The 13540-nt window shown below is 40.1% G+C and overlaps 1 protein-coding gene across 1 annotated transcript in view; it reads left to right on the top strand.

Moving 5' to 3' along the window:
• Nucleotides 1–4168: 4168 nt before the first annotated feature.
• Nucleotides 4169–13540, top strand: part of col28a2b (collagen, type XXVIII, alpha 2b) — a 42315-nt gene continuing 32943 nt past the window's right edge. The window contains exons 1-3 of the mRNA XM_017479880.3: nucleotides 4169–4409; nucleotides 6255–6434; nucleotides 9022–9596. Of these exons, the coding sequence (XP_017335369.2) occupies nucleotides 6260–6434; nucleotides 9022–9596 (750 nt within the window). The 5' untranslated portion in view covers nucleotides 4169–4409; nucleotides 6255–6259. The remainder of the gene's footprint in view (nucleotides 4410–6254; nucleotides 6435–9021; nucleotides 9597–13540) is intronic.

Genomic DNA, 13540 nt, shown 5'->3' with positions numbered 1-13540 from the left:
CAGCTATGACACAACATTATTAATGAGATAAAACAAGATTATAATAATAAAAACGTACAGATCCCTCTTATACAAATATAAACTGCGGGAAATAAGTATTGAACGCATCAACATATTTTTCAGTAAATATATTTTCCAATGAGGCTATTCACATGAAATTTTCACCAGACTTTGGTATTAACTCAAGAAATCCAGATAATGGCTCCAGTGGTGCTTACTGGAAGATTTCGGGAGTTTTGAAATACGTCTGTATCCGATTCCATCGATATGTTTCGCGACAATAAGGTTGTGAAGGTCTTGGGAGAGCTCTTTGCTTTTACCCATCATGAGATGTTTCTTGTGTGACACCTTGGTAACGAAAAGCCTTTTTATAGACCATCAATGTACTAACAAAGCTGATATTAATTTGCACAGATAGCGGGTGTAATTACTTACGGATCTCAGCCGGTTCCTTGCCTTACCATGTCTTGGAGAACTGCTTTTCCTTAGCGTGTTCGAGACTTTTTTCCCGTGTCATTCCACTTTATTACACACAACTTTATTCATGGACTTGAACGTTGTGAATTCTTTATATTTCCGGATTTCTTGAGTTAATTCTGATGTCTGGTGAAAATTTCATGTGAATAGCCTCATTGGAAAATATATTTCCTGAAAAAAATGTCGACGCGTTCGATACTCATCCCCGTACACATGATATACTATTTATATCACAGCACTGCTGAATTTCCAAGTGTGATTGTTCAGAAGGAGTTGATGAATTTTCTATAAAAGCCGCTCTAACAAAAGTGCAGCTGCAAATCGTAGGTTTAATGCACTTGTTATACTATATTATCGTTTCTATAGTAACAACTAACGCTTATAGAAACTTACAGTGGACACTCCACATAAGCTAAACCTAATAATAAACAGCTTTTTACAGTGTTAGTGTTGTTTGTAGCCCTGTGATGTCTTTTTGCCTAGTTTTATACAGAACACATTGTCATACAATGTCCAAAAAAAACAAACATTATAAGCTATAAGCTACAGGTTTAGCATTGTGCCGAAAGCTATACGCGTCCCCTTCTTTTAAAACTCTGCACATGACCTGATGTGTGCTATCTATCAGGTAGCGTGAGACCGTGCGATGTGTTTGCTGTGAGTGATGTCGCGCTCGGCGAGATCAGATTCCCTCCAGGAGCGCTGATAATTTCTCTCTGTCAGGAATTCAGTAGCATCTTGCTGGGTAAAAAGGTGGAAATGTGACAGCTCTGTTCATCACACATACAGTTTACACACTAGCAGAGCTCCGAGTGGATTACAGACATTTGAAAGGATTATTTATGATGGATTGTGTGTGCTGGGACTTGGCTTCCGTCCAGAACTCACTCAACTTCGCAGCGGTAAGTCGCTTTACACTCTGAGATTAGGTAGATTCTTTTCATTGTGTAGGTCTGATCTAAAGTGCATGCTAACTCTATGTGTGTGTGTGTGTGTGTGTGTGTGCATTACAGGTTAAAACATCAGTGTGTTGCTGAATCATGTCGGAAATTCACCCACGGCATTCTTGAGTGACGGCTCATCTGCATCGGCCTTCAAAGCGGCGTTCACAGTCGAACGAGACAAAACCCGAGGGCTGAAAATTATAGAACAGTCCGCTGATAAGCAACTGTATAGATACTTAACATTAACCTCTTATGTAAAAGCTTTAAGGTGTTTATTTGTGCAAAATTCACATGCAGATAATTCCATTCAATTCAATTCAATTTGATCTGTGTGGCGCTTTTAACGATGGACGTCGTCTCAAAGCAGCTTTACAGAAACATATAAACACAGGATGGAGATTTTAAGTGTGTGGATTTATCTCTATTGGGCGAGACGGTGGTGACGGTGATGAGGAAAAACTCCCTGAGACGATACGAGGAAGAAACCTTGAGAGGAACCGGACTCAGAAGGGAACCCGTCCTCATCTGGGGAACGACGGAGAGTGTGAGAGTAAAGGAAAGTTCATTATGGTGTTTATATGAAGTCTGTTTGTTGAACTAGTCCACCGTTCACTAAAGGAGACCTGGGTGTAAAACTGCATGTGGTGATCGCAGTCCCGAGGACATCGCAGCAACCGTAGTCCCAGCAACCACAGCGAGAGGTCCAAAACCATTCCCATGGTACTTCAAGCGGTACCATCGTCAGCGATCTCCAGACTGTAGTCTCCAGTTGATGAGAGCTCCAATCAGAGTTAGGGCATCAGGATGGATCAGGCAGGTCCGGAGAACAGAAAGCAGAAATAATAATAACAGACCCTTACGCTCATCATTTTTTTTGTTTAATGATTTAGAATCAGACTATAAAAACACGGATAACGCACACAAAAGCGCACCAGCTGATTTACTATCAAGCTCTTCGGAGGATTGGACATCCTTTTCCATCATATCTTGTCCGATTTTGCACGTTTGTGGCCGTTTCTACCTAAAAGTGCTAAATACAAGGCAGCGTCAAAGCCTGAAAGTCTTACTCTTCCATGTAAATGTGTACAGCTGAAGGGCATGTATAAAATTTGCAAAAAAAAACAAACAAAAAAACAGTTTCTGGCAGTTGAGAACAAAATATATACATTAAAATAGTTCTGAATAATGAAAACATTTACTGTAAAGTTTTCGGCTAATGCTTTAATGTCTCTAAACGATCAGAAAATATTTAGTATTGTATTGTAAAGTTAGTATTATCGTGTTAGAAACGTTCATACTATACATTATAAATATTCATATTACAGTAGGTATGGACTTCATGTTCACACCTCATTTAAACACATCACATTTAGCTTATTATTAGAGTGTCATTGAGGTCATTGAGTGTCATTAATAACAAATAGCATGTGCGAAATCCTCATTTAAATAGTGTTTCCTTATAATTCACATTCGTATTGATGTAATTCATGCAATTATTCCTAAGTCAGCCATTATCCTATTGCACACTTGTACTGTACGCGCATGTCCAGTGTGCATGAATGGTCATGTGACATGCGTTTTCTCCGTGCAACCCTGCCATGCACACCGTTGTTGTTCAGTGTTCTCCTGATGGTGGACTCATGAACATTAACCAATGTGAGAGAGGACTTTAATTGCTTAGAAGTTACTCTGGGTTCCTTTGTGACCTCGCAGACTATTAGACGTCTTGCTCTTGGAGTGATCTTTGCTGGTCTCCACTCGTGTAGAGGGTAACGACGGTCTTGAATTCCCTCCATTTCTACACGATCTGTCTGACTGCGGATCGGTGGAGTCCAAACTCTTTAGAGATGCTTTTGTGACCTTTTCCAACCCGATGAACATCAACATCTCTTTATTCGAGGTCCTCAGAAATCTCCTCTGTTCGTACCATGATAGACTTCCACAAACACGTGCTGTGAAGATCAGACTCTGATAGATCCGCGTTCTTTAAATATAACACTCACACACACCTGATCGTCATCCCATTGATTGAAAACACCTGACTCTGATATCACCTTCAAATTAAACTGCTAATCCTAGACATTCACATACTTTTGCCTCTCACGGATGCCATATTAGGTCACTTTCCTCACTAAATTAACGTCTCGTTTGTTTAACTGGGTTCTCCTTACCTACTTGTCAGACTTGTGTGAAAATCAGATGACGTTTTGGGTCATATTTAATCAAAATATAGAACATTCTAAAGGGTTCACACACTTTCAAGCGCCACTGTACATGTAGAGGAAGGTGCGGCTTCTTGCGGTGGAATTGCAATAGAAACACTGAAGGCATTTTCTCCTTTTACGAATCACCAGACTTGAAGATGCCCGAAAAATGTCATGTAAAGGGTTTAACCAGGCCGCCACACATTAGTACTCAGTATATAGGATCTTAATAATACATCAGTGACAAATCACTTGGCATTTCCGTTTATTTAGGTAGTTAGTTTAGTAACATTTACACTTAACACTAGTACTTAAAGATGTTTATTTACGGCTTAAGCCCTTCATGACAAATGACGTAAACTTACACTATTTTTCTTATGTACATCTGATTTTAGGACATCACGAGAAGTAACTCTGTAGAGTAGCTCAGTGTTGTGTACTACTGCTAAACTGGAGGCTATACACTGACGTGTAATTACTTGTTAGCGTCACGGCACAAAAAAATGAATAAAGATAGAAATACTCCTAGGCTGGTGTCTTGGCTGATGAACTGCATTTAATATCTGCGAGGTAAACTGGGTACATTTCATTTTGGCTGAACCATATCTTTAAAGGGAGGAGCTGTTTCGTGTGAAAGCAGATGTGCACACGCTCGCATACACACACTGAACATCTGACTCTCGCGCTCTGAGGCTCGCGGTGTCTCTTTCTCTCCGTCACTGCGAGATGTTCAGTGTTTTATAGTGTCTGGGTCAGTGGAATCGTCGTGGTGAGTACAGAGAAGGTGAGTGTACCACTGGATGACTGGTAGATATTAAAGTCATGTTTTCTTTTCTCTACATGTAGTTATGTGGAAAAACAATGATGAGTTAAGGCTTATTCATCAGTTATATCATCTTAAACCGTATTAATCACCGGTTTCTGAAGTATCACGGTATTTACAGTGAAAGTAATTAGAAAGCTACGGTATAGCTTTAAACAGAGGATAAAGTAGGATTTATAAGGTGGGGAAACTCGACTTATTTAATGGACGCCGATAAAGATTTAAGTACTATTACACCGATTTATGTGCTGTTACACCGAATCATCCTTATTTGATATGATATGATTTACATTCGCATCAATTTATCAATGAAACAGCTCTGACCCACTTACTGCTCATAGAAACCAAGATATGTGACATTAAAGGGTTCGTTCTTAAAACGAAACGGGCCAAAAAAAAGTTGGGTCTTTAATTTTGATTCGATCAAAATCTGGTCATTCAGTTACACCAAAACTTGCAAAAAATAAAATAAAATAAAATAAAATAAAATAAAATAAATACATTTAAAAAATAATTTTAGCTTTTAATTTTAAAATAAACCTTGTTAAATAATTAATAAGTAAATTAAAGGGTTCGTTCTTAAACCGAAACGGGCCAAAAAAAAAGTTGGGTCTTTAATTTTGATTCGATCAAAATCTGGTCATTCAGTTACACCAAAACTTGTAAAAAAAAAAAATAAATAAAAAAATAAAAAAATAAATAAATAAATAAATAAATAAAAAATAATTTTAACTTTTAATTTTAAAACAAACCTTGTAAAATAATTAATAAGCAAATTAAATTAAAACGATACGACTGCATTAACTCTGTTTCTCTGAAATCCACATTTAACATGGATTAAAATGTAATGTTTGTATCTGAGGTCATTTAAATATCTGAGATATCAGCTCGTCGTCTATCCCGTTATACAGAGTGTAGAAAACAAAGTAAAACTGTTGCTCGAAGTACAGTTTTAATCCTAGTTTTCACTAAAAGAGAAGAAGAATGTAATTAAAGCTAATTGGGTTTTTTATCCCAAGTTAAGATTGAATCCTAAGAACGTATAAAGATCTTAATTTTTTTTTTTACCAGTGTTTTAGTTGAAGTTATTGTTCGGTTAAGATTTGATCCTAGTTCAAACGAAACTTTGATCTTTTTGTAAAATTAATCCAGTCCTGCTTGCTGCGATTCCTCCATACTGCGTTAGTTCTTACAGTATTGAACTTTATAGCTAATATATAGCTGTATGAACTGTTCGAGTGTCCATTTGAATGTTATGACATGCCAATTAACATAGCAGGACAATACAGTTACAATACCAACACTCTCACCAGTCCTAGCTAGTAACAGCTACGGATTATCCTAGCTTGCTCTCTAGATTAGATTTATTATTATCGGTAATGCGGATGAAATAAAGATTTGTAGAACTCTGGCGATGAGGAGGTTGTTTGTCTTCGCTGTAGCTTTGGAGGCGGAAAATCGAGATAATTTGGGCTGCTTGTTCGACGTGACTGTATGCATCCACAGTTAAAGTGGGACGTCAGGTCTTGGACCGGTACCAGCGAGTGTCGATCATTTTAGCCATATTGCAATGATATACTATTTACAACGGGAAAAAAAAATTTGATCCGACAAATTCGGACACTTCGTCCTCCATGTTTGTTTTTCTTGCGTCCTGATTGGTCAGGAAGTGAAAAAGTACTACTTGGCGCTTTTCTCAAAAGTTGGACGAGCTGCTGTAACCAAAAAGTGCTGCCAGCAGTGCTTTTTATGGGTTTGTGCGCTGGTAAATAATTAGTGTGAAAGCATATGTGTGTGTGTGTGTAGGTGCAATGCGGCTGCATGTGAGCTGGATGGTGCTGCTGCTCGGGCTGCAGTGTGCTTGGGCTCAGCAGGACGATTACGAAGAAGACTATGATGAAGAAGAACAGGAAGAGAGGAACAGCAGGAGAAAAGCCAAAAGCAAACTGATCACACCGAACCTCGCACCAAAAAACAACGCTCCGTGTGAGAAATTACACCTGTACACATCATATTAACTGAATTTATACCACAATGCTCCTGAACTCTGGAATCTGAGCCTCTGAACAAGACCCTCTAATGTTTTTATCTCCCTTAGCGCTCTATCCCAGTTGCGCTGTTCTGAATAGAAATATGGATGGATAATAATATCGTGGAATAGTATAGCGTAGTGTAAAACCGTGTATAGTGTAGGATAAGCGGGCATAATTTTAAAGCTCATTTGCCTGTCACCTCCAGGGTTGGAGGTTTGAATCTCGACTCCACCCTGTGTGCTGAGAGCTTGCGTGGTCTCCTCGTACTTCAGGGGTCCACTGGGATAGGCTCCAGGCGACCATGCGTAGGATAAGCGGGACGGATAGTGTAGGATAGTACAGCACCTTTCATTTCTAATCCCGTGTAATTATGGCGTTACGCATAACCTCAGCATTATTCTCATTAATCTGTGGAATTTTGAGCCTGGAAGATGTGATCTTATCTCGTCGTTCTGTCTTTGTGCTTTATGAACTTAATTCCCATTTGCTGTCCCAAGGCAAGTTTCCTTTATGTCATGTGCCATGTGCTCTGTCTTTCTGTCTCCCTCAACCATAAATGTGATTTATAGGAGCCTGTAGCGGATTTAGACCTCTTGCCTAAGGGGTTATGGTATACATCTCACCACAGCCTGGAAAAGAGTGTGAGGAGTCATTGCTTTAGCACCGAGCTTTGAACTTTGGTTGAGTTCACTGGGTTGTGTTTAACTCCACCTGTTCACGGCAATGTCTTTTTTCTTCGTCACTGTCTCAAATCCCTACATGTTTACGAGGCGCTGCCGAATTTGCGTTTTATTGCTTGTGCAATGGCCATCTCCATGTGCCCGATCTTTACTTAGATGTACATAGACGTGTGTGTGTGTGTGTCACATGTTTATTTAGCAACTCAATATATCAGCAATGATCCTTGTATACTGCAAAAACCTAATATTCACATCGAAATGAAAATAATTTGATTGTAATTAACAGACGACAATGCGTGCTCCACTATCGATATGGCGTTTTCAGCTGACTAGTTTGCTTTACTTTCTAATCCACTACAGGCTGTACATGCCCAAGCCACATGATATATCTGAAGCGATAAATCAGAACAGTTTCTCCTCCATCTTGACTTGACATCTTGAGTATTTTATAGAAACCAGATGATCAATCGAGTGCCATGACTCCCGTCCTCGTTCCCTCATTCCTATTGGTTATCGGACTATCACTTCGCTTCTCATTCGCACAACTCTGTCGAATTCGACGTAATCGCATTACCTGGCCCCGCCCATTTTACTTTTCTAACGGTTGCTATGTTTTCTGTCTAGCGGTGGGAATCACTAGGGACCTCCCAGTTTAATTCAACTTTGATCCAGGGTGCCATGATGTGATCATAAATCAATTGTTGACGTCTTTTGATTGATTTAATATTTTTTTTGTCTTCCAGTTTCTTATTAATCACTCAATTGCCAGCATTTCAGCAGAACTAAATAACGTGACACATACTATCATGGACTGGGGTCATTGGTATTTATAGCTGTATCTTTCAGCCCTGGGGTTAGTTGTCTTTAGTGTTTATTTTGTCCTAGATTTTAAGAGCCAATCCGGTTCCAATATGCAAATTCAGCACTAGAGGATAGAGATACAGATATGAATCTTTGTAGCACTAAACTCAGACAGATAGTGGTATTTTATTACACCCTACATTGTTGGAACCTTTGAAGGTATATGCTTGCCTAAGCATGCACAAAATGGCATGGTCCAGACAAAGCAAGTAAGCAATGTCTTTGCAATGTCATGCAAGAACACTGTCTTGAAGTGCTTGCCTAGGCAGCACAAAGTGGCAGTGGTCCAAAGCTATTCGCATGCCCTCTACCAAGGAAGAATTATACCAGCAACAACACAAAGAGGTGGCATGGTGGTGCAGCGGGAAGTGTTTTCGCTTCATAATCCACAGTTAGATCCTGATCTCAGGTTACTGCCTGTGTAGAATTTCATATGTTCTCCATGTGTCCAAATGGGTTTCTTCTGGGTTCACCAGTTTCCTCCCAAAACATGCTAGCAGGTGGAATTGGTATGCTAAATTGCCCCAAGGTCTGAATGTGTAATGGACTGGTGTCCCAGCCTCACACCCAGTGTTCCCAGGATACACTTCGGATCCATCGGGACACTGATCAAGATAAAGCCGTTACTGGAGATGAATGAATGAAAGTTCTTGATGAGTTCTTTGCTTGAATTCTCTTTCTTATTTCAGTTTTCCACAGGGAAAAACTGTTGAATGCGTTAAAGAGAGATTTAACCATTTCCTCCTCCTCCTCCTCCTCCTCCAAGGAATGGTTTATTCCTCTTCCAAACTTATTGCCTTTTCTGAACATAATGTGGACTTTACCTTTAAAACTGTCTCTCATGTCCTCTGAATGTACTTCAGTTCAAGTCTCATGTGATCATAATGAGTTTCCTGATCTCTTAGGTTTAATTGGAACTTCATTATTTAATAGACCTGATGAGCGGTTTCATGTCTTCAAGATCTTCAAGACTGCACTGTTATGCTTTTTTTCCCTCAGCACTCACAAATGAGGACTGCAGCCTTGAGCTGGCATTTTTGCTGGACAGCTCCGAAAGTGCCAAGGACAACCACGGCCAAGAGAAACGCTTAGTCACTGAAGTGGTCGAGCGCATAGAGAACATGCGCCTCCAGAGTGGGCGCAGCCTGAGTTTTAGATCTGCACTCCTTCAATACAGCAGCCATGTGATACCTGAGCAGACCTTCAACCAGTGGAGGGGCGTGGCCAACTTCAAAACCAACATCGCTCCCATTCCCTACATCGGGCAAGGCACGTACGTGACGTACGCCATCACAAACCTCACACGCCTCTACCTGAACGAATCAGGAACTGGAAGTGTCAAAGTGGCTGTGCTGCTCTATGATGGAGAGTCCCATCCAAAAAATCCAGACTTATTTTCTGCTGTGGCTGATGCCAAGAACCAAGGGGTTCGATTTTTTGCCATCGGTGTCACACCCGCTGCCAGAGAGACCTCCAAAATGGCACAGCTGAGGGTGCTGGCCAGTTCTCCACCAACCCGCTATTTACACAACCTGCAGGATAAAGACATCGTAAAGAAGATCATTAAAGAGCTGGTGAGTCCTCAATCTGAGAAGTTCGAACCCTTATGTTCTCTTTAATGCATGTTCTTTCCCATGGATCCAGGTCATCACTGCAGAATTGATGGTTTATTGGTTGTTATATTTCTTTTATACACTCGAATATATGATGATTTCATCTCACTGATGATGACAATTTGCCAACGATAACAATTTGATATTTAACATCATACTTATGTATCCATTTATAGTGTCAGAAAAGTTTAAGTTACAGCTACAGTTGCAATAAAAACGATTGGAACCCCAGTGCAAATCAGGTTTACTGTCAACATTTACAGACTTTCAGCTGTTTTCAATGAACAAACTCAAACAAAAGCAATTGAAATAGTTCAACACAACGAAGTGGTTTCAGGTTCAAGTGTTTTCCCCAACTTCAACTGAAAATGCAACTTATAATGACTTCTCCAGTTTCAAAATTATTCACCCCCTTCATGGTAAGCATCTTCAGTACTTAGTAGAGCACGCTTTTGCTGTTATGACCCGAGATGCAGAGCTTCTGGTAGCGTTCCTGAGGAATCCTCTGCCGTTCCTCATGAGCGATGGCGTCCAGGTCGGTAATGTTCTTGGGTTTGCGTGCTGCGACCGCCTTCTTCAAATCCCACTAGAGATTTTCTATGGGGTTCAAGTCAGGTGACTGTGACGGCCCTGTAGAATCTTCCAGGACTTCTTCTGTAACCAAGCCTTGGTGGAATTTGAGGTGTGCTTGGGATCGTTATCCTGTTGGAAGGTCCAGTGACGACCAAGCTTCAGCTTCTTCTCCTAGGATTTCCTGATACTTCAATGAATCCATCTCGCTTTCACACGCTGCAGGTTTCCAGTGCCAGAGGATGCAAAGCAGCCGCAGAGCATCACCGACCCTCCACCATGCTCGACTGTGGACAGAGTGTTCTTTCTTCATTCTTCTTCCTCCAGACGTACCGCTGATCCATCGTGCTGAAAAGTTCCAGTGTTGTTTCATCGCTCCACAGAACAGAATCCCAAAACTTCTGTGGATTATTTATATGATTCTGAGCGACTTTTCTTGTGCTTTTGGGTCAGTAGCGGTGAACGTCTTGGAGTTCTGGCATGGAAACCTTCTGAGTTTAGTACACGCCTTACTGTGCTCACTGAAACCTCAGTGCCTGTTACACCAAGTCTTGCTGCAGGTCTTTTGCAATCACTCGAGGGTTTTGCACAACCTGCCTTCCCAGAAATCTGCTTGCAGCCATCGATAGCTCCCTTTTTCTTCCTCGTCCAGGTATTTCATACACTTTCTACCCCTAGCCAGTTCAGGTATTTCATGTGTTCCAGCTCAAGCACACCTGCTGCAACTAATGAAGCCCTTGAAAACACCTGTTTTGCTTTTTTGTGCTGTTGTGAGGGATTCTATTCAGGGGGTTGAATCAGTTTCAAACAGGAGAAATCATTACAAGTTGCGTTTTCAGTTGAATTTGGGGAAACCGCTTGAAGCATTCGTCGTGTCGAACTATTTCAGTCGCTTTTGTTTGATTTGTTCTGGAAGTCTGTAAATGTTGACAATAAACCTGACTTGCAGTGGGGGTTGAATAATTTTGATTGCAACTGTATGTCTCTGACTGTCACAAAGCACCGATCCTGAAGACTCCATCCGTAAATTGAAATAAACGTCTTCTTACAGAAAGCTTCATAACATAAACAAATACACATATAATGTTAGATAAGGAAACCTTAATATAATGTGCAAAATATTTCATTCAAGAGACCAGTCCGTTAATTACAACCATAACAACTTTGTTCATAGTCGTCATAGCGTTTTAGTGTCAGTGGTATGGGATATAATGGAAGTTGATTGGTCTTCCATTGAATGGACTTGGCTGACTGAATACATTCGGGCTGGGAAACATTGTATTTTCCACCAATTACTTCTTCAAAATGCTCCATTTTCTCTCAAACAGAATTTTAAGGGGTTTCACCAACAAAGAGAACAAACATTGTTGTAAAACTTGTGTCGTGAGTAAATCATGGTACTCTGGCGAATGTCTTCCAGATACTCAGTAGTGCACAAAGCGCAGGTTTGTTTTGAACCGAACGCCAAAGTTGACTTTACTTTGGGCCATTTGTAAGAACTTTCCGTACTGCCGCACCATCAGAGGCATCGCTGTTAACACAGCTGCTGTACTTCCCGCTTCCTGCTGTCACGAGGGAGCCGAAACGACACTCGAAAACATCTGCATATTTTATATCTGTTTTCTCACTTTGAACTGGAGGCATTTTTACTTTCTTTGGATTGGATAACGACGAGGATATAAAAGTGAGTTGTTATACAACATCTGTTCTAACACAGTATATTATAACCACAGTGATTGTTTGAAGGTGTTGAGTCATTTTCTATAACAGCAGATCTGTCCGTAATTCCAGCTACGAATCACAGATATATATTACTGTGCTCGTTTTACTACGTTGTCGTTTCTATAGTAACGGCTGATTCGCAGGGGCGTGTACGTACGCTCACTACATAATCTAAACCTGATAATAAATTGATTTTTTTTTTTTAAAAAAAAACCCTGTATTTATTTAACAAAGAAAATGTTAAATCTCGTGGTTGTTCTGGGGAAGTTTTCTGTACGGAGACATTTATCGAACATTTATGGAAGGAGTCTCCAATGTCAGTCTGTCTTCTCGTTTCTTGGTAACAAGACGAGCTGCTTTTTTTTTGTGTGTGTGTTGTCAACTTCATAAGAGGAAAAAAAGAGAGACTGGTGTGGGAACAATGTAGAATCTATCCACATTTATTGGTTAGTCTTAAATCTTCGTTGTGTCGAATGAATTGTTGCGCGTTGTACGGGGAATCAGACGGTTTCAACTTTCACTCTATGTACAGCGTCAATCGTGTCGAATCCTCTCCATCTCTCGGGGTTATATAGTGCTTGTGCTGTGGATATATTAACACATTCTCATCCTCAGGACATGGAGACGCTTACAGTCACTTTTCAGAATTGTTCGGGGGAGGGGGGGGGGGGGGTGCACAGGGGAGGATTGCTAATCCACCTCTGGTTTAAGTGAACAAACTACGGCGCAGACGTCTGCCATTTAATCAACAAAATGTCAAGCACGACGGTGATGATAACAATAACGACATACCGGTTCACGGTGCTTCATTGAGAAACACATTCCCCTTTCAAAACTGTCGAATATTAACTGCTGTGTACTTCTGTACTGTGTGACTCTTTATATTACGGTTCCTTTAAGAAACATTACTCACTGCATTGGTTATTATGATCTTCAGCAGTAATAAATAGTAATAAACAGTACTTTGATAGCAAAGTAATTTACACACTTATTAATTGGTGTTTGTTTCAATCGTAATGAAATTATACTTGCATTGTCAGTTATTTCCAAAAAATTTTAAAAAATGTAAATCCATATCAATAGATTAATTTATAACCTGCAGTGTCATTGATCACAGCCTGAAAGTCATAGGGACACCGATTACGTCTGTCCAATACGGCTGAAGGGCAAGTATTAAATTTGTATAATACTTGTATTACGATTTTTTCCCGCTTGAAGGCGAAATTAAACCAAAATCAGAACCACGTCTAGCATCTCAAAGTAACGAGAAAGTTTTTCAAAGTTACAGCTTAGTATTTCCGAGGTAAAACGGCTTTCGTATTAGATATTCACCGCGTGTTCACACCTCCAATACTGACAGGATTTAAAGATACTGTGAACATTTTTTACACTCACCTTATAAGCAAACACGCTCATTTTTTTGCATTTATATAATATAAACATATGTTTTTTCCCTCCCCTCACTGCTTTTAATCAACCTTATAGCTGGCACACAGTTACACATACAGTACGTTCAGCAGGACTGATCAGATTGCACACGCAAATTAGCTGATTTATTCGAGATCCCACTACATCAGGGTTAAAAAGTGTCTGAGACGCATTATATAGCGTTT

Source organism: Ictalurus punctatus, chromosome 11 (assembly GCF_001660625.3).
Source record: "Ictalurus punctatus breed USDA103 chromosome 11, Coco_2.0, whole genome shotgun sequence".
Classification (NCBI taxonomy): Eukaryota; Metazoa; Chordata; class Actinopteri; order Siluriformes; family Ictaluridae; genus Ictalurus; species Ictalurus punctatus.
The sequence above is the reverse complement of the archived record's forward strand: the minus strand, read 5'-3'. Positions and strand labels throughout refer to the sequence as shown.